This window comes from Trachinotus anak, unplaced genomic scaffold (genome assembly GCF_046630095.1).
Source record: "Trachinotus anak isolate AG129_WGS33_773 ecotype Australia unplaced genomic scaffold, CSIRO_AGI_Tana_v1 ptg000026l, whole genome shotgun sequence".
NCBI classification, from domain to species: Eukaryota; Metazoa; Chordata; class Actinopteri; order Carangiformes; family Carangidae; genus Trachinotus; species Trachinotus anak.
In genome coordinates this window covers 13327629-13350597 of record NW_027273877.1, presented here as the reverse complement: position 1 = coordinate 13350597, position 22969 = coordinate 13327629, and the positions used below count along the sequence as shown (strand labels likewise).

General features: G+C 42.1%; 2 protein-coding genes across 3 annotated transcripts in view; both read left to right on the top strand.

Moving 5' to 3' along the window:
• Positions 1-22969, top strand: part of LOC139609600 (NACHT, LRR and PYD domains-containing protein 12-like) — a 144710-nt gene that overhangs the window by 119973 nt on the left and 1768 nt on the right. The window lies entirely within an intron of this gene.
• LOC139609624 (protein NLRC3-like) lies at positions 21-22951 on the top strand. The gene is made up of 11 exons (XM_071464484.1): positions 21-1845; positions 6025-6118; positions 6251-9323; positions 9630-9723; positions 10936-11085; positions 13821-13943; positions 14041-14276; positions 14507-16298; positions 19701-19874; positions 21132-21308; positions 21942-22951. Exons 5-11 carry the CDS (start codon positions 10955-10957, stop codon positions 22168-22170), a joined length of 2862 nt encoding a protein of 953 aa, XP_071320585.1. The 5' UTR covers positions 21-1845; positions 6025-6118; positions 6251-9323; positions 9630-9723; positions 10936-10954; the 3' UTR covers positions 22171-22951.

Below are 22969 nucleotides of genomic sequence, written 5' to 3'. Positions count from 1 at the left end.
GTTTATAATGAGTCAAACTGTCTCCATTAACAGCAGCCACTGTTGGTCAGTGAATATACAGACGACTATCACTAGATCACTGTAATACTAAGGAAAACTTAAAAACATAAGGATTGTGAATGGAGATCTGCATCCTCTTTTTTCTCTGATTTCTAATTGTGTGTGTGTGTGTGTGCGTGTGTGTGTGTCTGACTGGTTGGACTGAGTCTCAATCTAAAGGTTGAGTCTGAGGTTGAGACTAAAGGTCACACACTGAAGTGTTAACCCTCCTCATGACTCCCAGTGTGAACACACAAAAATTATGTTACTTGTTTGACTGTTTTCATTATTATTGATCAGCTTAGCTCTAATGGAATTAATATCTCCATTAACTGAAAAGAACATTGACACTTCATTGATGATGATGTGACACCCTCTGGTCGTGGTAAAGATAAAGTATGATGTTAGTTGAGGACAGATGAAGACATATGACAAGTGTTTTTAAATGATAGAGTCAAATCTCATGATTAGAATTGTTCTAATGACTGCTGTTAACCACACTGATAACAACAGTGATGTCTTCAAAAGAAACATTCATGCTTCATATTAATGTGGATGGAACTGGACTGTTAAAGTGACAGTGACTCGCAGAGAAAATGTCATGACCACTGCCCTCCAGTGGTCATTGTCAGTAACTACAATGCTCCACATACACCACTGACAATAATACTGATGTTCACACTGACATTAGGACACGTCCATCCATCCATGCATCCATTTTCTCTACCGCTTATCCAAAATGGGTCGCAGGGGGACTGGGATTGGCTGGGATTGGGCAAGGGCGGTGTACACCCTGGACACGTTGCCAGTCTATCACAGACAGGGGCGCTGCTAGACATAAATACTGACAAAAGCACCGGCAAAGGTAAAAAAGCAAAGATTCAAACATTCATGAATGTATGAGAACATTTATTTAGATAAACATGAACCTAAACAGGTTTTACAAAGTAAAGCATATCTGTATGCAAATAATAGCAACCTCTGACTACAGCCATTGAACTTTTGCATTTCTCTTCTATGTTCCACATTAAAAATAATCAAATATTATAGGAGGGAACATTATAAAAAAGAGAACAGTCACTTTATGACTTTCACAATCCTATACCTGATAAGTAAACAATGTATTCCCCTGATTTTGCATATTTACATCAGGTCTTTCTATCAAGGAAAAACATTTTGGGTTTATGAATTTTCCATGTTCTTGAATGTATGCCACTATAGGAAGCATTGCAACCGAAATATCTTTTCATACTTGTGTGGATTATCTGGAATCCGGCAACATGAATATCATGATAGTAGGATAATCTACGGCAGTGTAAAAAAATGACAGCCCCATTAGGTTATAAGGACTTATTTCATCTCTTTAACTCCACTTGCTACAATAAGTTTTGGATACTGAACTTAAGTTTATATGTTTTCAGACGTTTAACTTATAGTTGTAAATTGTCTTGACTTTTGTTCAGGTTGTCAACATTAATTTAACTCATGTCCTTAAATTAAAGCCTGCATGAAAAAAAGGAGTGGAGGCGCGGGGTGTGAACTTCAAAATGTTGGACTATGAATTACTGAAAACAGTATAATTTTGAAGTGCAGTACTAACCAGATATATTTAGATGACAAGAACAGTAGTGAAATGACAGCTAAAATATTCACACCATAAAGAAAAACAGTGGTCTACTTCCAGCGGTGGGGGGTGCACCTGTGACTGCACCAAGGACCAACGGACTGGAGTAATTTTACTGCACTGAGTGCAAAGGGAAGCTGGACATCACGTTCGGTGCTGAGTTACCCAAGGATACCCACGAGGTGAGCTTTTAATCATTTTAGTAATGCTTTTGAAATTGTGTTGTTAAAGCTGAACAGCATTACAGCTTTCTCTGTGCGCTGAAAGGAAAAGTAGAGCACTGTGACTCTGGTCTGCCGTGTTGAGGCGGTTTTATCCTTGCTAAACTTTTATTCGTTGCGTAGCCTATAAGCCTAAAATGACTGAATTGTTAATCCTTCATAGACCCCCAGCGTCCGGATATATTAACGGTTGGGTGTTTAATACTAATATATATGCGTGTAAGGACACTTGAGCAAGAAAAATAACATTATATGCTCCTTTGCAAGCTACCGTCTTTAGCTAATGCGCTAGCTAAATGTTAGCTGGTTAGCTACGTTACACAGTTGGAGCCAAGGCTTCCAGGAATGAGGCATGCGAGCGCGAATATTAAGTGACCGCTCAAAGTTGTCGCTTGGTGGTTAATCTTTTATTGGTATGTTTTTAAGCTTTTGAGAGATTTAAACTTGGCACACATTTTTATTTGCTAGCAAATAGACAAGGTAAGGAATCTCACTTAATTTTAAATCTGCACACCAACACCTCAGCCTCTTGCACAGTATTCGGCTGACACAACTAACAAATAGTTTATATAAAAAGATGAAACCAATGAAGGAAATAACAAATGCTGTAAAATTAATGGTACAAGAAATATTGTTTATCATTGGGAACAACCTCAGTGCTCTTGCACTAGTGAGTTTCTTTGTGTTCAGGTCACCCGTGACCATCATCAGTCATTAACACTAGAACTACCAAGGCAGTCATTTTGACTGCTTTCAAAATTTGCAACGTCATAACTTGGTTTAAAAAAAACCTATGTACCAATAGGACCCTGACTTTTCCTAAATGTGTGTATATTTTATTCTAACATTGTTTTATCATTAAAATTTCAAAACACAAAAGATATCTGAGTATTACTACCTCGAATGACCATAGCAGTGAAATTGACTGCATGCTTTTTACAGGGGGTGTCATATTTCACTACTTGCTACATTTTCCCGCTCTTTCTCCTGCTCTATTGTCTGTTTGTTTTTTATGCTCTCTGAAGCTAAAACCTAGCTATAGCTTCACTCTAAACCCAAGAGAGACAAAAATGACAAGTAGAAAGAAAATTACAGTTATGGAGGCTTTAGCCATGCTTTCAGAGCCTTGATGAGGAAGAATCGGACGGAGGAGCAGGTTCAGAGAGTGATGTCTCTTGGTGTTTGGAAGAAGCTTCATCTAGCTCTGAGAGTGATTCAGAAATCATTTCAGAGATGCCCCCTCACAAAAAAAGACGACTGGAAACATCGAATTCCACACTTGCTGACATCCCATCTGCTAATTTTCAAGGTACGAGGCCTACAGGAGGACTCCTTATTATCATCATTATTATTAGGCTATTTTTATGTGTTGTGCTAGTTTTATGTGATCTTGTGAGCTTCTTAGCCTTTATTTAGGTATTGCAGGGGGCCTCCAAATAATTTACAAAACAGCATGATTTTCTGACACAGCCTTTTGGTCTATCAAGTGTGCCATAAATTGGAAAAGGCCTGATAAGATGAATATTCCATGAAATAAAACTAATTAGGCTAAAATGTTTTGGTGACAGTGGAACATCCTCAAACTCTAGCAGCACCTACTGTGTCAACCACAAGAGCACTCAGCCCACCATTGGATGAAGAAGCTGTCCCACAACCTTCAGCACAGAGGCATGAAACAGCGAAAGATGGCACAGTGTGGACTGTAATACAGTCAGGTGAAAACAGCGGAAGGCGTCAGAGTCACAATGTCTTTACAGAAGCTGCAGGCCCGACAGCACATGTCAAAACCAACATTGAGGATGCCCTCACCTCTTTCCTGTGTTTGGTTGATGATGCCATGCTGAAACACATCAGGGCCTGCACCGTTGCTGAGGCACACAGAGTCACAGAGGAAAGTTCATGGGATATGACTGTCGATGAGCTAAAGGCCTTCATTGCTCTAATCTACATTTGTGGTGCAAAAGGTGGAAAAGGCCTGGACTTGGCGAGCTTTTGGTCAGCTGACTGGGGCTGTGCATTTTTCAAGGAGACCATGTCCCGAAACAGATTCCAGGAAATCTTACGATTCCTGCGTTTTGACAAAAAGGAGACCAGACGCACACGTCTGCAGGAGAGCAAGTTTTCCCTGGTATCTGAAGTTTGGGAGAGATTCGTCCAGAACTGCATCACTTGCTACAAACCAGGTGCTGATATAACTGTTGATGAGCAGCTCTTCCCAACAAAAGCAAGGTGCAGCTTCATCCAGTATATAACTAGCAAACCTGATAAATTTGGTATCAAGTTCTGGCTTGCTGCTGATGTTGATACCAAATACATGCTGAATGCTGCGCCATATCTGGGCAAAGATGAGACACGGAGGCCTGGACAGCGACTGGGAGACAGTGTGGTGTTGAAATTGGCTGAGCCTTTCCTGGGGAAGGGGAGAAACATCACCACTGATAACTTCTTTACTTCCCTTGAACTTGCCAAGGCACTAAAGGTCCAGAAAACCAGCCTGGTTGGTACGGTAAATAAGAGCAGACGAGAGCTTCCTCCATCTGTAAAGGAGCAAAGGGCCCTGCACACTACAGAGGTGCTGAAATGTGACGGTGCAACCCTAACAATCTATCAATGCAAACCAAGGAAAAATGTCTCCATTCTAAGCACTGTCCACACAGCCGTCAACATCACAAGTGGCCGCAAGGCTAAACCGGAGACTGTTACATACTACAACAGAACCAAGGTTGGAGTAGATGTGCTTGATCAAATGGCAAGGAAATACTCAGTGAAAGCACCTACACGAAGATGGCCATTGGCGGTGTTTTATAATATTCTTGACCCGGCTGCCATAAATGCTTCGATCCTGTTCAAGAAATGCACCAATGAGATGATGTCACGGAGGAACTTCATTATGCAACTCGCAAATGAACTTCGCTCCGGACACATGACAGCAAAAGCCAGACAAATGATGGTGCGAGAGCCCCGGTTGGAGCAGCAGAAGATGGAGAGGAGAAGGCAGTGCCAAGTGCGAAGAAAGTGTAAGAAAAACAAAGCAAAGGATACTTGTGTCAAATGTCACAAGGTAGTGTGTGGGAGCTGCACATGGAAGGTACAGCTTACCTGTGTTGACTGTGAGTGATTATAAGCCATAAGCAAAACAAGTGTCTTCAGCTGGCTGGCAGCCATCACAGCATTTTGGAATGTTCATACTAGTTAATAATTTTCATTGTTAAGGTCTAATGATGACACCAACCTATTTTGAAAGCAGGATGTATTTGTTTTTATTTCACAGAGAAAATGGTTGCAGTTCGAGTTTGCATGTGTAATTGCAGAGAAGTTATGTTGTGTCAATTAAATAAATAAAACACTCAAACATTTAGTGTCCTGATGTGTTTTTACCTATTCCACCAATTTATTCTTAGATCTTTTTAATGATAATCCAAATTATATACAAATAATGCAGTGGGGTTATCTGCTTTAATCTGAACCATGCTCTGAAACTTCATGGTCTGTACCCACACTGACAACTTGTTGCTGATTGGCTGGTTGGTGATTCCCTTGAGCCAATCACTTCCTCTCCTGCCTCCTGACCAAACAGAGCTCAGTGACTGTGACTGTTGGTGGGTTGAAGAGCTGAGCAGCTGCTGATCTCCTGCAGGAACAGAAACCATCCAGTGAGCAGCAGCTCAGTGATGACAGAGGTTCAGACAGCCACTTACAAGAGGAGCATCTCTGAACACAGCTCATGATGAAGCTTGAAGTGGACGGACTCCAGTGGCAGAAGACTCAGCAGGTCACAAAGAGCACATAATTAATTTGCCCAGATGTGGAAGCATATGGGCCAGACTCAGGCCAAGGACCCAGGCAGTAGCTCAAATATACACTTTGTTTTATTTATTTATACCCCAAGTTGTAGTTTATCAGTCTGCTAAAAATCTATGTCATGGGGCAGTCTGGAGGCCTTGGGGTTAAGGTGCCAACCATGGGCCTCAGTGTCCCCAGGTCATGATGAGAACAAGACGAGGACATTTCTTGTAAATCGTCTCTCTCTCCTCATTTACCATCATCATCCCACTATAAACTATCAAATAAAGGCATAAAATGTCCCAATAATTTGAAAAGGTTTTGTCATCTCTCAGGTAATTTGTATTCCTTGTGTAGAGGCCAGAGTGGTTCAGGAAAGACTGAGGCGACCAAGCTGATCGTTCACTTCCTCAGCTCCATGTATGAGGGCAGAAACAACAATCTGCAACAGGTTCTCTGTGGCAAAGAAACACCATGATGAAACACCCTTATTAATGTGTTTGATCACTGCAACACTGCAGGGCATTAGCAGGTGTACACTGTAGTCCTCCAACCATTTTCTTTCTTTCTGTTCCTTAACCAGCCCATGGAGGTCTTTCCCATCCTGGAGAGTTTTGGGAATGCCAAGACCATCCTCAACAACAACTCCAGCCGCTTTGGCAAGTACCTCCACATCCACATTCTAGAAATAGAAATATCTGTTGATGTTTCTCCCCCTGTTCCTTTGTTGCTTCCCTTGATGAGACTGGTTTCAGCTGTTTCATTTGCTGACTCTGTCTTATCTTGGTTGACAGTGGGGAGTGTTGCTACAACAGAAGTCATCGTCATAGTTCACATACAGGAACAGTAACTTGACATCAGACTGCAGCTGGTGATTAATTTAATAATTGAGTATTCTACCAATTATTCTATCGATTGATTGAGTAACTTGACAAGAACTATTTTTGTCTTATTAAAGAGCAATAGAAAATATAAAAAAGAGAAAACAGGCCTCATAGAATGAGAAAGTAAGTGGTTTACTTTCAAGAAAAATCACTTCATTTTTATTGCTAATTTTTCATACAATATTATCTGTAATAACTGAAGCCATGAAGTGCAAGTACCATGTTACATTCTTGGTTTTGAAATTCAAAAACAAATACATAAAAAATAAGAACCATAAAACTTAAATTGATAGCTCGGGCTTTTATCTGCTTCGGTCACTGAATTCCACTGACCTATATTTGGGACAGGTGTCTACATGGGACAGGCCATTAATTCCATCTGCACAAAACTCATGCACAGGAATTATGGGAAATGCTGTCAAATTGATTAATTAAATCAGTATGAATAATACTCCTGTTAATATTACCAGGCTATCCAATAACATATTACAACAAATTCATTTGATCTAGCTCTGAGAGACAGCGTATCTAGGACAACCACATGCACAGAGAGAGAGAGACAGAGAGAGAGAGAGAGAGAGAGAGCGAGAGAGGACGAAAGCTGAAGATTGCCATAGTTATTTAAACCTTTATTTGCATGAACAAATGAGATAACTGACAGGGACGATACATCCAGAGAAGCGGGCGTCTAATTGAGACCTGTGTTTATTTGACAAACTGTGCAGCCACACCAGGACAGTAAAATGGACTCAGCTTCTAATTGAAGTTCTAAGGTAAGTCATTTCAAATTGTCAAATAGTTATTTCCTAAATGCACACAAGGCAAAATAAGGCAAAAATAGAAAAATAAATAAAATAATAAGCTGCCTTTAAGTTGACAGAGCTTAACTTTCAGAACTACAGGTTTTAACCTAACTACAGTTCCAGCGTAAAGTATTTACTGTCTCCTTGGTTCACTTTGTTATTGTTTTTTTTTTTTTTTTTTTTTTAAATTTATTTTTTTTAATCCCATCTCTGGCCTGTCTCTTCACCTTGTGTCTCATTATTTTCCTTCTTTTTCTCCATTTCTCCAAACTGTTCCATCAAATCACGTCTGCCCTTCCTCATGTATCAACAGTGTAAGCAGAGAACTGAGCCGTCATATGGATTAAATGAAGCTTGGATACAAAGAATTTGCCTCCATGACTTTCATTAATGGAGTTTCTTGAGGAATCGTTTCAGCTGTAATTTGAGATCATGAACATGTTGACGACATGTTGTTAATATAAAGTGAACAACTGAGACTCACTCAGCCTGAACTCTGTACAGATCTGATGTCTGTCTCTGAGCTGTTTCCTCCTGTGGCTCCGTTTACACACTGACTTCTGCTCCTCTACAACTTGTCCTGATGATCTGAGTCAGATCATAAACTGCAGACACCAGGCATGGTGTGGTTTTTTTTTTGGACCTGCTGCTGCACCTGAACCTGCTGCTGTCATTCCACATGTTGTTATTGTTACTGTACCTGTCTTCTTCTTCTCTCTGAGTTTAATGTCAGACTAGAACAGTCTGGAACAGTCTCTCGTCAGTGCTGGAAGAATCAGATCTCCAGTACCTACGACATTTACAGTACCGACAACACTGTAGGAAAAAAAATGTACCATGTACTGCATTGGTTGTCATGACATCCCTACTAAATGTAATTTCATGTGTCAGAGACTGGTGTAAACTTGTCTTTGGCTGGAAAATGTTTCAGAACCACGTGTTTGGGTGAGTAAACAGAGTTTATAGGTTTTGCTAAACGGTCTGACATGTTGACATAAATCAGTCTGACATGCAGTGGTTTTATACTCCACCCCTGCAGTCACTGGTAGATCACGTTGACTATCAAGTCAGGTGAAGTCAGCTTAAGTCCATCTCCAACGCACCCAATGCTTCCTTCCATTACAAGGTTCTTTGGTTTGTTTGGCCAGAACAGTCTTTGTGCAGCTGGATGCACCAACAGACGAGGAGACAGGTCTGACTTGTGCTTCTACAGAATCCTGTCAGAGAAAGAAAACCCAGAGAGGAGGAGATTGTGGATCTGTACAATCAAATGTGCCTCTGTCCCTGGGGAGGGCAAACACTGGCAACCATCAAAGTTCACACATTTCACCAAAGGTAAGTTCAGGTAAACACTGAGATTCTACACTGTTGTATTTTTATTGTTGTACTGTCATTATATCTGAACATAATGGTTCTGATACGTTTCGTTTCCAACCAGCTCCAGTGGCCTGGATCAGTTACACCTGCTAACTGTAGTAGTTTTTATATGGTCCTACTAACTCACTCACTCACTCACTCACTCACTCACTCAGGTCATGAACACTGCTGTTTCTCAGTGTGAACAGTCAGCAGCAGTTGTTCTGAAGGGACAAGTTTACCAGCCTGCAGGAATGGATTCATACAAAATCCTGAAAGTTTAGAAAATGCTTAATTTAATTGTTTGTTTTCTAGGTCAGAAAAATGCTGTTTCATCATCTTGTTACACAACCAGAGTCAATTTTGAATCCAATCCTGAGATTTTCTGGATTGTGCAGTCCTTGTAGTCAAGGCTGATAAGAGCCAATCAGGATCCACTGTGGGTTTCATCGTTTCCAAAGGTCTCTGTTTCTGTCCGTCCGGACTACAACACAGCCCTGGAGGTTTCAAAATAAAACAGGTCCAGCAGTGTTTCTGAAAGTCTTTGTGAGACTGGAGAGTGGATGGAGGAGTAAACAGAGAAGAAGAGATGAGTTTAAAACTAAAACATAGGGTAAGTAATTACCCTATCCCTAATAAATCAAAAGTCTAATACTCCAGACCATGTCCATCAACTGTCATACAAAGAGCAGGTCATGACATCTTTATTCTTAATATAATGTTTGATCCAGTTCAACCTGAAAATGATATTAGATGAATGGAAATCAAGATTATTCTGTTGAAATAGTGAGACTTGTTTTTTCATGTGAAGGTGAATAAGGTAGAGTCTGTCTTTAATAAATGATGGTGGAACATGTTAAACCTGTTTTTAACACACACACACACACACACACAGTCATGTAGCTTCTTGTACCTGCAGAGGGGAGGAGCAGCTGAAGGTGAAAGTGTTCAGTGAGCTCAGACTCCATTAGAAGTGGACGGAGCAGAAGGAGGGAAACTGAAGGCTGAGGCAGGTGAGTGTTAACACAACATTATTATTATTTTACTGTCAAAGTCTCTGAGTCAGTTTGTCCCTGTGGACTGTGGAGGGAAGAAGAGTCACAGTGAACTTCTGTCCACACAGAGACACTGAGAGGAAAACCTGTGTGTGTGTGTGTGTGTGTGTGTGTGTGTGTGTGTTTCTGGGTGTGTCTCTTGAGCAGCTTGTTTGTCCTGACTCTTGTGTGTGTGAGCTCACAGTCAGTGTTTCCCTCTCAGACTGAGGCTGTGATGAGGGGAGCTGAAGAGGGAGGGGCAGGGGCTCATGGGTTTGGAGAAACAGAACTCAGAGGGAGTCATCAGTCAGTTCAACAGCTTTCTGATGAGAACTGAGGGCACAAGCCAAATTTAATAACTTCAATATAAAATTAGAAGAGGAAATAAAAAAAATATCTTGTAAAAAGGGCAAATAAGGGTTGGCATCTGGTCAGAGGCCAAGAGGGCAGGTGCTTGAGCATCACCTGAGGTCTACCTGTGCACGTGAAGACTTTGTAAAGAAGATCAATACAAGTTAGAATTGGAAAAAACACTGAAGGAAATGTGTTGTTGAAAATGGAACTCCTCAGGGGAGCAGAGTAAGTCCTCTTATTTTCCATAATGATAGACCAGATATTTATGGGAATGGAGAAGGAGATGGGCTTTTCATTCATTGGCTTTTCAATGCAAAGATCTCCTTTATTAAAGCAGGAGGAGCATTTCTGTTCCAGAACTTCAGATGAAAACTGTCAGCAGTTCAGTGGATTGAAGAAACAGGACCGTTGAGAACAATCATTTACTGTGATTCAAGTTCATCAATCAGCAGCTTCCAGTTCAGTCATTCAGAGAGCAGACCAGATATCCTGATACAAGTACAGCAAACATACAGAATTCACATGATGGGGCTGACAGGGACGTTTTTACGGAGACCAGCACACATTGGTGATACAGGAAATGAAATGGCATAAACATAAATAGTTAGATGAAGCAAAACAGAAATGAAGGGAATCAATAAGCAAATACTGAAATTCTGTTCATACAGAGACACTGAGAGAAAAACCTGTGTGTGTGTGTGTGTTTGTGTGTGTGTGTGTGTGTGTGTGTGTGTGTGTGTGTGTGTGTGTGTGTGTGTGTGTGTCTCTTGAGCAGCTTCTTTGTCCTGACTCTTGTGTGTGTGAGCTCACAGTCAGTGTTACTGGTTTCCCTCTCAGACTGACTGAAGTCCTGAAGATGAGTGATTGTGTGGAGGAAGAGGAGGACAGAGCAGAGTCTTCAGGACCCAGCTGTCTGTCTGTGAAGAGTCACCGGTCCAGAGATAAACCTATAAACTTCAGTCCTGAACCTGGACCCTCAGACTCACAGTAAGAGACCTGCTACAAACCTGTGAACCTCCAAACTGTCTCTGTAACAGTGTTTAGTGTGTTGAGCTCCTGCAGTGATGTCACTTCCTTTAACCGTAGGTTTGTTTTTTTTTTATGATATAAACTTTATTCATAAACAAATCAAGATACAAACAAACAAAGCAGTTTAGCTTCTTCACAGGAAAAACTGAGGTTGAGCAGAAACACATTAAATAAATAAAGAGAAGAAAAACAGAAGTACATGAAAAGGTTAAGAAGAAGATTAATTGAAATAAATCAAGAGAATAAACTAACTTCAGGGCTTTCTTATCATCCTTTATCAGCTTCAGAGACTTGCATAGTGATTTCAATTCATTCAGCCAATGATTCATACATGGTTTGGTTTTAAAGTACCTGCATTTGTAAATGATCCTCTTGGACTGTGTCCAGCTCCACATGTCGCTCCAGAAAGACTGATCCACAGTGGAAGAATAAATGTTCCAAGCTTTCAGCCTCATTTTCACAGAACACACAGTTCTTCACATCAAGATTAAACCTCAGTCTTCACAACTTGTTTGTTGGGTAAATCTCATTTAAGATTTTAAAGTTCACCTCTTTCACTTCAGGAGGGAGAGGAAGTGAAATATATCTTCTCCTTATCACCTTCACCTCCCCAATCTCAAATCCCCTCAGTATAGAACTTCTTTTAACTGGGCTGTGGTAGCGTTCCCATAACAGACTGACATTTATTTCTCCATTTGGACTTAAATGAACTTTATTTATAGTTTGGATCATTGTCTGTGATATGGGGAAGGAGAGAGCTGGTAAATCAGTCTGGACAAACTCTCCATCTTTGTAAACAAAATCCTCCCAGACATGCTGACATCTCTCTGCAGCCATCTGTGAAGAACTGTCTGACACTTTTCCATATTGTTACAGATATTCCTCTTTTCACTCATAATTCTGTCTCTACAAACAACAGCTCCTAAAGATTTCCCCTCCTTCTGAACCTGTATATTACATGCTGACTGCAGGGGGCGCTCCTGAAGTGTCATTATTTCACATTTATTGATGTTTAACCATGGACCTGATGCTTTGGAGAACTGATTGACTGCAAAGCTAAAGGATCTGATTTTCATTTTATAAGAACAATGTTGGGTCATCCACCAGCTGACTTCTTATTATTTGTTTATCCATCACATTTAACCTTCAATGTCACTGTTTTAATCAGAGTAGATCACATCTCTGCCACCATTACAGACAGAGGTGGCCAAGTGCCATGTCCTAGAGAAACACAGCTGTAGATTCCATTGTACAGCAGCTCTATAATCTTAATAAATGTCTCTCCAAGACCAAAGAACCTCAAAGTTTCCAGTATAAACTGATGTTCCACAGAATCAAATGCTTTGTAAAAATCTAGAAATAAAATAAACCCACTCTCTTGGATTATTTCACTGCAATCAAGAAGGTCTAATACAGGCCTTGTGTTATTATGAACTGACCTTCCTGTCAAAAATCCTGACTGTGTTTCACTAATTATGGACCAAATACCTGTCTTCAGTCTCACAGCAACAGCCCCTGAGAGTATTTTATAGTCAGTGTTCAACAAAGTGATTGGTCCGAATCAGCTTCACCTAAAGAGTAAAGTGAGGAGCACAGATCGGAGTAAAACATCAACACTTATTTCTCTAAACTCTCTGGTTCTTTGCATTGGACTCCATTTATCAGTAGACTTGTATTTGAGTTTCTCTGTTGTCTACTTTTCTCTAAGTGACTAAAACATGAGGAGTTTTTTTCACCTGCCTCCAGACATTTGGCTCATGATCTTATAAAGGCACAAGACACAGACACTTTCAAGACACAGATCATCTCACTTGGTTTGTAACTCCATCAGTTTGTTTTTCTCCTGAAGGTTTAGATCTGTTTCCTACAACACTGAGATATTTCTTGGAGAAAATTACTTTCCTCTTTAGTTCCTTACAAACATTTGTGGTAAATTCTCTAAATTTTGAATTAAGTAAATTCCAATTTGCAAATATTACCTTCAATTGAATCATTATTTTCAATATCCCTTATTATTTTACAAATTTTATCACAATATTCTTCCTAATTTAACAAACTAGCATCAAATTTCCAATATCCTTTTTTTCTAATTTCTTTCCTTGTGGGTTCTAAGATAAGATCTACAAAACAATGATCTGACAAGGTGCTTTGGAAATGTTGGATTGTGAATTGTAGCTCAGAATATTATCACTCACCAACCAGTGATCATTTCTCTATTTGCTTCCTCCATGAGGCTTAAACCATGTGGAACTATTAACCCCCCAATTTAAACTTTTGTAAACATCAGTTAAATTATTATCTGCCATAAAACTTTGAACAATGTCCTGACACTGCATTACTTACACTGGAGGGCACCTGTCAACCAGCTCATTTGGAGTCATGTTCCAGTCTCCTGGGGAAGAAGTGTCATCTCTGCAGGCCCTCTGGCACTTTACCACCGGCTCTGTTGTCTGCAGCGTATAGAAGCAAATCTGTCTCAGCAGATTTTGAGTTTAAGTCTATGAATTTCTACCACTGGTTTTGTTTTGAATAGCAATTATGGATCTATTTTTAAAAAAAAACTGAATTCAACTCATGAGACTTTCAAGAAATGTTAATAAATTCAGTAAAAAACAAATTCCACAGTGACTCTGTCATCAGGGAATTGATCAGTGATCGATGTGATATGAATAAAAACATGTTTGTGTTTGCAGAGGTCAGAACCACAGACTGAGAGCAGAGTCTCCAGGATCCAGCTGTCTGTCTATGAAGAGTGACTGGTCCAAAAACTTTAATCCTCCAGTCTTCAGTCCTGAACCTGGACTCTCAGACTCACAGTAAGAGACAGTTTCTACTGTAAACTGAGCTGAAGATGATTCAGTTATTAGACATATTTGACAGTGACATGTTAGTGATGAAGAAATGTCTTCACAGAGGGAGGAAAAGGAGTGGTGTCTCTGTGGAGGAGCAGCTGTCCTGCTGTGCTCAGTGTCAGGACGTCCTGAAGGATCCAGTCTCTACCAGCTGTGGACACTGGTTCTGCAGACAGTGCTTCACCTCATACTGGGACCAGTCTGGGTCTTCAGGAGACCCCTCCTGTCCCCAGTGTGGACAAAGACCCAGAACCAGACCTGGACTGCAGACAGCCAGTCAGAGCAGCACTGTACAAAGTGAGACTGAACATGTGTCTGCTGATGTCTTCATTTCTGAAACCAGGACCTGTTGTTTTCTCCAGTGTCAGTTGTTCTATCACACAGCACTGACATTTCAGATGATTCTAAAAAGCACAACATTAAAAAGCTTTTCTTTGCTGCTCTTTAGTTTTTCTGTAGCTGATGAAAATAATCAGCAGCTTCTCAGATTCTCTGTCTTCAGTCTGACATTGTCTCTTCTCTTTCAGCAGATAGTGGTCTGCAGGAGGTTTTAGATCAACATAAGATCAGTCTGAGGAGCAGATGTGAACGTGTGACTGAAGGAAGTGATGGAACAGGAAGTGGAACCCTCCTCAACAGGATCTACACTGAGCTCTACATCACAGAGGGACAGAGTGAAGAGGTTAATACCCAACATGAGGTGAGGCAGCTGGAGACAGCTTCCAAGATGAAGACCCTCCATGACGCTCCAATCAAGTGCCACGACATCTTTAAAGCCTTACCTGACCAACAGAGACCCATCAGAGTGGTTCTGACCAACGGCGTCGCTGGCGTTGGAAAAACCTTCTCAGTGCAGAAGTTCAGTCTGGACTGGGCAGAGGGCTTGGAGAACCAAGATGTCAGTCTGCTGGTTCTGCTTTCGTTCAGGGAGCTGAACCTGATCAGAGAGCAGCAGTACAGTCTTCTCAGGCTGCTCCATGTTTTCCATCCAACATTACAGAAGGTCACAGCAGAGCAGCTGGCTGTCTGTAAAGTTCTGTTCATCTTGGACGGCCTGGATGAAAGCAGACTTTCACTGGATTTCACCAACAGGGAGGTTGTGTCTGATGTCACACAGACGTCATCGGTCAACCTGCTGCTGACAAACCTCATCCAGGGGAACCTGCTTCCCTCGGCTCTGGTCTGGATCACTTCCAGACCTGCAGCAGCCAATCAGATCCCTCCTACATGTGTTGACAGGGTAACAGAGGTACGAGGCTTCACTGACACCCAGAAGGAGGAGTACTTCAGGAGGAGATCCAGTGATGAAGAGCTGTCCAGCAGAACCATCTCACACATCAAGAAGTCCAGGAGCCTCCACATCATGTGTCAAGTCCCAGTCTTCTGCTGGATCACTGCTACAGTTCTGGATCACATGTTGACTACAGAGCAGAGAGGAGAGCTGCCCCAGACCCTGACTGACCTGTTCTCACACTTCCTGCTGGTTCAGACAAAGAGGAAGAAGCTCAAGTATGATGAGGGACATGAGACGAGTCCACAGCAGCTGATGGAGGCTGACAGGGAAGTTCTTCTGAAGCTGGGGAGGCTGGCGTTTGAACATCTGGATAAAGGAAACATCATGTTCTACCAAGAAGACCTGGAGCAGTGTGGTCTGGATGTCACAGAGGCCTCGGTGTACTCAGGACTCTGTACTGAGATCTTCAAAAGAGAGAGTGTGATCTTCCAGAAAACAGTCTACTGCTTTGTTCATCTGAGCATTCAGGAGTTTCTGGCTGCAGTCTACATGTTCCACTGTTACACCAACAGGAACACAGAGGTCCTGGAAAACTTCCTGGGGAAAAAACATTGTGATTCAACCCTGGATGACTTCCTGAGGGCAGCCATGAAGAAATCCCTCAGAAGTAAAAATGGTCACCTGGACCTGTTTGTTCGCTTCCTTCATGGCCTCTCTCTGGAGTCCAACCAGAGACTCTTAGGAGGTCTGCTGGGTCAGACAGAGAACAGTCCAGAAACCATCCAGAGAGCCATCAACAACCTGAAGGAGATGAACAGTGATGAAATCTCTCCTGACAGAAGCATCAACATCTTCCACTGTCTGATGGAGATGAAGGACCACTCAGTTCATCAGGAGATCCAAGAGTTCCTGAATTCAGAGACCAGATCAGAGCAGAAACTCTCTGAGATCCACTGCTCAGCTCTGGCCTACATGCTGCAGATGTCAGAGGAGGTTCTGGATGAGTTGGACCTGAGGAAGTACAAGACATCATATCAGGGACGATGGAGACTGATCCCAGCTGTGAGGAACTGCAGGAAGGCTCGGTGAGTCCAGACTTGATCAATATAATTATCAATCAGTACATTAGATTAGTTCTTTAGTCAAATTCAGATAAACACAGTTTTCATTTATTCTCATTATTCTTAGTTTTACTTTGAAACAATCAAAGGTCAGTTGTGTTTTTTTTCTGGAGGTGTTGTAAATGCTGTGAGCACCAAAATGTAGATGTTTCAGTTGGTTGTGATTGTTGCTGTTAAGTTCATAAAAACACTTGTTTTGTTTATTTGTAATAATTGTTGGATGCTTCATTGATTTGTTAATGTTCTGTGTTGTTTTGAGTCTTTTTGGTTTAATCCAAACCTGATCAAACTAATTAAAGCAGCTCCACTGATCTTACACCTCAGTGTGTGTTTCCAGGTGTTGTGCACAAGTAGGGACAATTTGGTTATTGGCGTATAATATTAATGATTATCAGTGATAATCACCAATATATATATAGATGTTTACTAGAAGTAGTAACCTCGGGGCACCACCCTGTCACCAGGGACCAATGACCAAATTGATGGCTCAGAATACAGTCTCAGAAGGTTGGTTGAAGGGTAAATTCGAGCACTGACTGTTGTGAATCCAGCTGTTATCACAAATATAGTCACAATAATCACAGACAACGACGAGTTAAATTATAACAGGATTTATTAATACGAGTAATAATTATTCAAAATAACATTACTTGATATTAAACCGATTATAATTCAACTATGACTAAAACAAACATTGGTTACTAACGAGATGATCACAGGCAAAACACATATGTAACAACCGAGGGCGTGTGTGTGTGTATGTGTGTGTGTGTGTGTGTGAGGGAGAGAGAGAGAAGATGGTGACGGAGTCACATGAGTGACGTGTCAGTAGGAGCCAAGATGGCGGCAGCACGAGGTACTCGCTAGAGCCAAGATGGCAGCTGGCCGCAGAGTGTGAATGGTGTGAACACGAGAACAAAGGGAGGGGCCTTGAGCCTCACGTGTATGACGCGATCACACTCTCGGGCCTGAATGTGAGTGAGATGTAGATGAGGTGCGTGATTGGGAGGAAGAGGGAGAATAGAGGTGAAGAGAGGAAAGAGTCCACAAGAGATCGTCACCACAGTTAATAATCACCACAACATCACTACACAATAACGGAGCCAGAGAACCGAGTTTGTCTGGTTGGATATTGGTCCTTTAACTAGTGATATTTGGCTTATTAAGCTGATCACAGTGAATGATCTAAACAACAAGATATGCAGCACTTCACAGCTCGGTCCTCGGCTGGGAGCTCGGCGGGTCGTGTCTCTCTCCTGACGGTGACAGTGATGAGTTCCTCGGCGGCAGCGGGAAGATCACAGATGAGAGACGGTGAACTTTGTTTGTCCTTAACAAAGTCAGCACTCGTCCTCACAGGACGTGAAATCAGGTGACTGCACAGCGATATCCGAAAGATGAAAAAACAAAAAGGAAAGAAACAAAGCAGTCTGTGCGCTCGGCCTGCGAGTTGAAGACTGTGACCTAGGTTTAAGAAGTTGTGGAAAAAGGTCAGATTGCTCCCTTTCAGCAGCCAAGTCGTGGAGAGAGCTGGAGTAGCTCTCTACTGTAACTGGTGCCCGGGAAAAAAGCAAGAGAAGGGTCGCGGTGCTGCTTTTATTACCTGAGTGATGTCACCGGGGATCCCTGCTTAAGTTCCTGGCCTTGGCCAGTGCCGTTGCTGAGTTTACATTCCACTCTGATTCGCACCTAGGTGTGAATCGTGGGGGGTCATGGCGCTGTCTTTCAAACAGCTGACCAACTCTGGCTCAGGCTCTGAGAGGGACATGTAGTTTCCATTGTTCTTTTCAGAACCCATGGCTTGAGATCCCAACACAGGTGTTTCCAGGGGTTTCCAGGGGTTTCCAGGTGTTGGGGAGGACACCTGCATATGAGAGAACAGTAGTATTAAACCTTTAGTGTCTCCAGCTGTGCAGTCTGATAAATGTCCTCAGGTGATGTCACCTGAGTCAGTGTGGGTGGAGTCTGATGATGACACCAGACTTCTGTAGCCCCCCTCATATTTGCTGCATAACACACCTTAATCTAACAGCCAAGGGTTGACAGCTGAGGTGCATTGTGGGTAATGAAGGCAGCAGGTTCTTCTGAGGAAGAAGAATGTGTGAATGAAAAAAGAAGATGTCTCTGGTTCAGCTTTGTTGAAACTGTCCATTGTGACAGTGTTACAGGAGAGCAGTGATGAATCTGTGGAGGTCTGTATTCAGGACTCATGAGGTTTCTATGACAACAGTCATCAGTGTTTGACAGTGAACAGTGAATGCAGTGCAGCTCTAATGAGCAGGTTCTAGCAGGTGTTTAGTAAAGTTTGTATAAGACCTGAATCATTGTCCAGAGATGACTGAAGTCATGATGAGCATGGAGGATGTTAGGGGACGCCCCCCCCACCTTTAAATCACAGGAGACAAAAACAGTGGGCTCCAATGAAAGCTGCTTTAAAAGTGGAGCTGAACAGCAGCCACTGTGGTAACAACAAACACTGATGGGATAATGGTTCATGATCAAACAGAATGTAACAGCTGCACAAGCAGAGAAAAGTCATCACATCAGTGAAATGACTCAACTGGTCAAAGCAGAACAAGAGTGGAGATGTAAACCCCTGAGTGTATTGACCTGATCAAGGCTGAGCTTTATTGATTATTGAACTTTTCATGTTGAAGAGTGAACTTGTGTTTTTTCAAGTGTCATGGTGGAGCTTTAAAGTCTTTCCATAGATTGTGTTGAATGAGACAGAAAGTCCCAGGTGTTTTCTCTCTTGTTGCTGTAGAGGAGAGTCGTATCAGGAAATGTTCAGCTTCAGCCAAGAACACAGGTGTGAATCTATCAGAGCAGAATGGGAGGATTCAGTCTTCTTCTACACACCAGAGCTCAGTGTCATGTTTCTGTGAGGACCTTCTGTGAAAACCAGGCAGCACAGTTTGTTCATGGATCAACGTGGGCGCTGCCACTGATTTACCACAATGAGCCAGATGTGTTTTATGCAGTGGTGTGTGTTGACTTCTACAGAGAGGCAGCAGAGCCAAGCAATCTGGAGTCAGTTTAAAAACACTGGAGAATAAAACTGTTTTTCTGAACAAGATTCTGACTCTGGATCAAATCATATGATGGAAGCAGAAATGTAACATCATTTTCCCTCCTTCATCTGCACAACAAAGATTCCCATGAAACTCTGCAGGTCTGAGAGAGAGTGATGAGAATTATTGTTTCATGTCAAACTCAATCAGATCAGATGAGCTGAGCCACAGATGTGAAGAGCAGATGTTCATCACATCATCATCTTTTCTCATCAGATGCATTTTAACTTCAGTGTCTTTTATTACAAACTGTCTGATTTTATTCTAACACATTTTATATTTTCTCTCATCACAGACTTGTTAATTGTCGACTCTCAGAGACTCACTGTGAAGTCGTGTCCTCAGCTCTGAAGTCCAACCCCTCCCATCTGAGACACCTGGACCTGAGCTACAATGACCTGGAGGATTCAGGAGTGAAGCAGCTGTGTGCTGGACTGGAGAGTCCAAACTGTAGACTGGAGACTCTGAGGTCAGTTCACTGACTGGAGCTGTTGTAGTTTTATATTCAGTTCAAATGTGTGAAGTTCCAGTTTTTCATTGGTTGGTTCATTTTCAGGATTTCTGTGTGAGGATTTAAAAAATCAGCCAGTGAAGAGAAAGAAGGAAGATGAGACTGTAGGGGTTTTGTTGGCAGATCAGTCTGGTCCCTGTTACCTGAACTGAGCTGCTCTCACTTCTGTTCTCTTCAAGTCCACGTTGTGCTTCTCTGAACCTGTGCACTGTGAACTCAAAGCGCTCCAGGTGTCCTTCATGTCATATCTAGTTGATTGTGTGTGAACACAACAAAAGGTCAGACTTGATCTTGAAGAATGGAGCTTCTTCTAATCACATGAATAACACAAGTGGTCATGTGACTGTGGTTCAGGAGCAGTTACCAGAGCAGACTGACACTGACACTCAGAGAAACTCTGTTCATCAACTATCAGACCTAAACCGTGGACGTTGTGCTGAGCTGAAGGGTTGTAGGACTGTGAGCACAGGTTTGATCTCTGCTCTGTGACCTTCATTAACCCCGTCCTCACTCAGTCTGCTCCTCACTGGGGGGTTGATGTGAAAATCAGATGAATTCTACTTCCTCATTCAGTGAAGATCAGCTGAATAAATCTGTGGTGTTTTCCAGCAGGAGGCTCTGAACGTTACCTGAAGGTGAACTGGTTGTTGCTGCAGGTCACAGAATCTGACGGCTCACAGAATGGGCTGTAACACCGGTGGTAGACTGAGGCCGAGCACTCGTCCTCCTCAAGTTCACAACAGTAACACAAGTTCTTCTTTAAAGATGTGGACACAGAGAAATATTTTCCCTCCTCCTGTAAATGTGACATTGTGCAGTTGTTTGGTGACTTTGGAACATTGAAGCTGCTCCACCATGTTTGTTCTGAACAGTGTGACTGAGTTCTCACTGTTTGTTCACGTCCTCAGTGTTTTGTTTCTGTGCTGATGTCTGTAGTGTCAGAGAGGGAACAGACTAAACAGACGTGAATCCTCTGATTCTCCTCTGATTACAGACTGAACTGAGGTCAGCAGCAGCTGATCAACCTGTGTTCACATCAACAGCTGTATGAATGTTGTGCTGACATTTGGATGATGTGTGTAGAAGGCTGACATGATGAAGATCCACAATAACAGAAGGACAAAGTCACTCTACTCATTTTAGACAAAGATCATTGATCAGGACAAATCTGACTGATTATCAATCACTAATCTACATCTTTGATTCTTTATTCAGATTGATCGACTGCAGTTTGTCAGAGATCAGCTGTTCTTCTCTGGGCTCAGCTCTGAAGTCCAACCCCTCCCATCTGAGAGAACTGGACCTGAGTAGACACCAGAACCTGCAGGATCCAGGAGTGAAGGGTCTGTGTGGTTTTCTGCAGAGTCCAGACTGTAGACTGGAGACTCTGAGGTCAGTTCACTGTTGTAGATCTTATATCTTGAATCCACAGCTAATGAAGCTTCACACACAAGTTGAATCCATTGACTGTGAATGAATGAATGACATTGTAAATAGTTGTTGTCTCATGTTTCCAGTTGTTCTTCTCTCAGACTGAGAATGATTCTTCAGTTTCAGCTCATTTCACTCACTTGTCATGAATAATGTCTGTTCACTTCAGTTCAACCTTCACAGCTCACACACTCGTATTTCTCTCAGTCAGAGGACTCATGTTTTCTAAATCTACTGGAGAAAATGTCCAGTGTTAGTTGTTCAAGTCAATTCATTTTTATCACAACAACATACACAAGATCCTCACAACTAATATTTGTCCAAAGAAAGTGAAGAAACAATCTTCTTTTTTTCAGTAGATTTCAGTGAAGTGTCAGGACTAATGTCTGTTTGATCAAACTGTGTGTGTGTGTTTTCATCTGTAACACAACACACACAACTGTTGTGTTGAAAATGTTGTGTTGTACTGACATGATGAAGATCCACAATAACAGAAGGACAAAGTCGCTCTACTCATTTTAGATAAAGATCATTGATCAGGACAAATCTGATTGATTATCAACCATTGATCTACATCTTTGATTCTTTATTCAGATTGGAGAACTGCAGTTTGTCAGAGATCAGCTGTTCTTCTCTGGTCTCAGCTCTGAAGTCCAACCCCTCCCATCTGAGAGAACTGGACCTGAGCTGGAACCAGAACCTGCAAGATTCAGACCTGAAGGATCTCCGTGGTCTCGTGGAGAGTCCAGACTGTAGACTGGAGACTCTGAGGTCAGTAGAGGGGCGGAGTCAGTCCATGCTGCTCTCAGCAGTATTGTACTAAACACAGTTAGTATCAGAGCAAAGATCCAGTGTTTCCTGTGAACCTCCAACCTCCTCAGTGGCTGCTTTCCTCAGTGAAGCTGTGAGAGGAGAACGGGGACAGGCTTCAGGATTGGACAGAAAGGCAGAGAGAGAGACAACAGTCAGCCAATCAGAGCAGCCAGAAGCTTGCTGTGATCGTGTGTGAGTTGATGTGAAGACAACTGTTATTGTTGTGTTGATGTGTACAGGAAATAAAGCTGATTCCAGCTGACAGCCTCACAGATGGACAGAGACAGTGTCCTCATTCATCAAACTGTCCAATCTGATCTGAGACTGTTTGTTCTCTGGTTTCAACACTAAACAGCTGATCAGTTTCATCTGTGTCACAGCTCTGAGATCAGTGTGATGGAGCCTGACAGTCCCTGGCTCTTAGTGACAGCCTCCATGTTCAGTCAGGTGATGTTTCAGAAGCAGCTCACATGTTGATCAACACACAGAGACTCTGTGTTTAAAGTGACATCAGCTGACAGGTAACAGGAGTGAATCCATCACTGACCTGTTGCTGACTCAGCACTTTGTTTCCACTGTGGACTGAGTGAAATGTGCAGAGTGAACAGACTTGATGCTGAACGTCTCTGCAGGTCTGTGAGCTTCCAGCTCAGTGTGTTCACTCCAACACGTTAACATGAGAGCTGAGAGGAAGCAGCTGCTGCACATCTGGTCTGAACAGGACTGAAGTCCCTGCTGCATCACTGACTGATGAAGTGAGTCTCTGTAAACACTGATTCATCTCCTCTGCTTTCTTCTTCTCTACACAG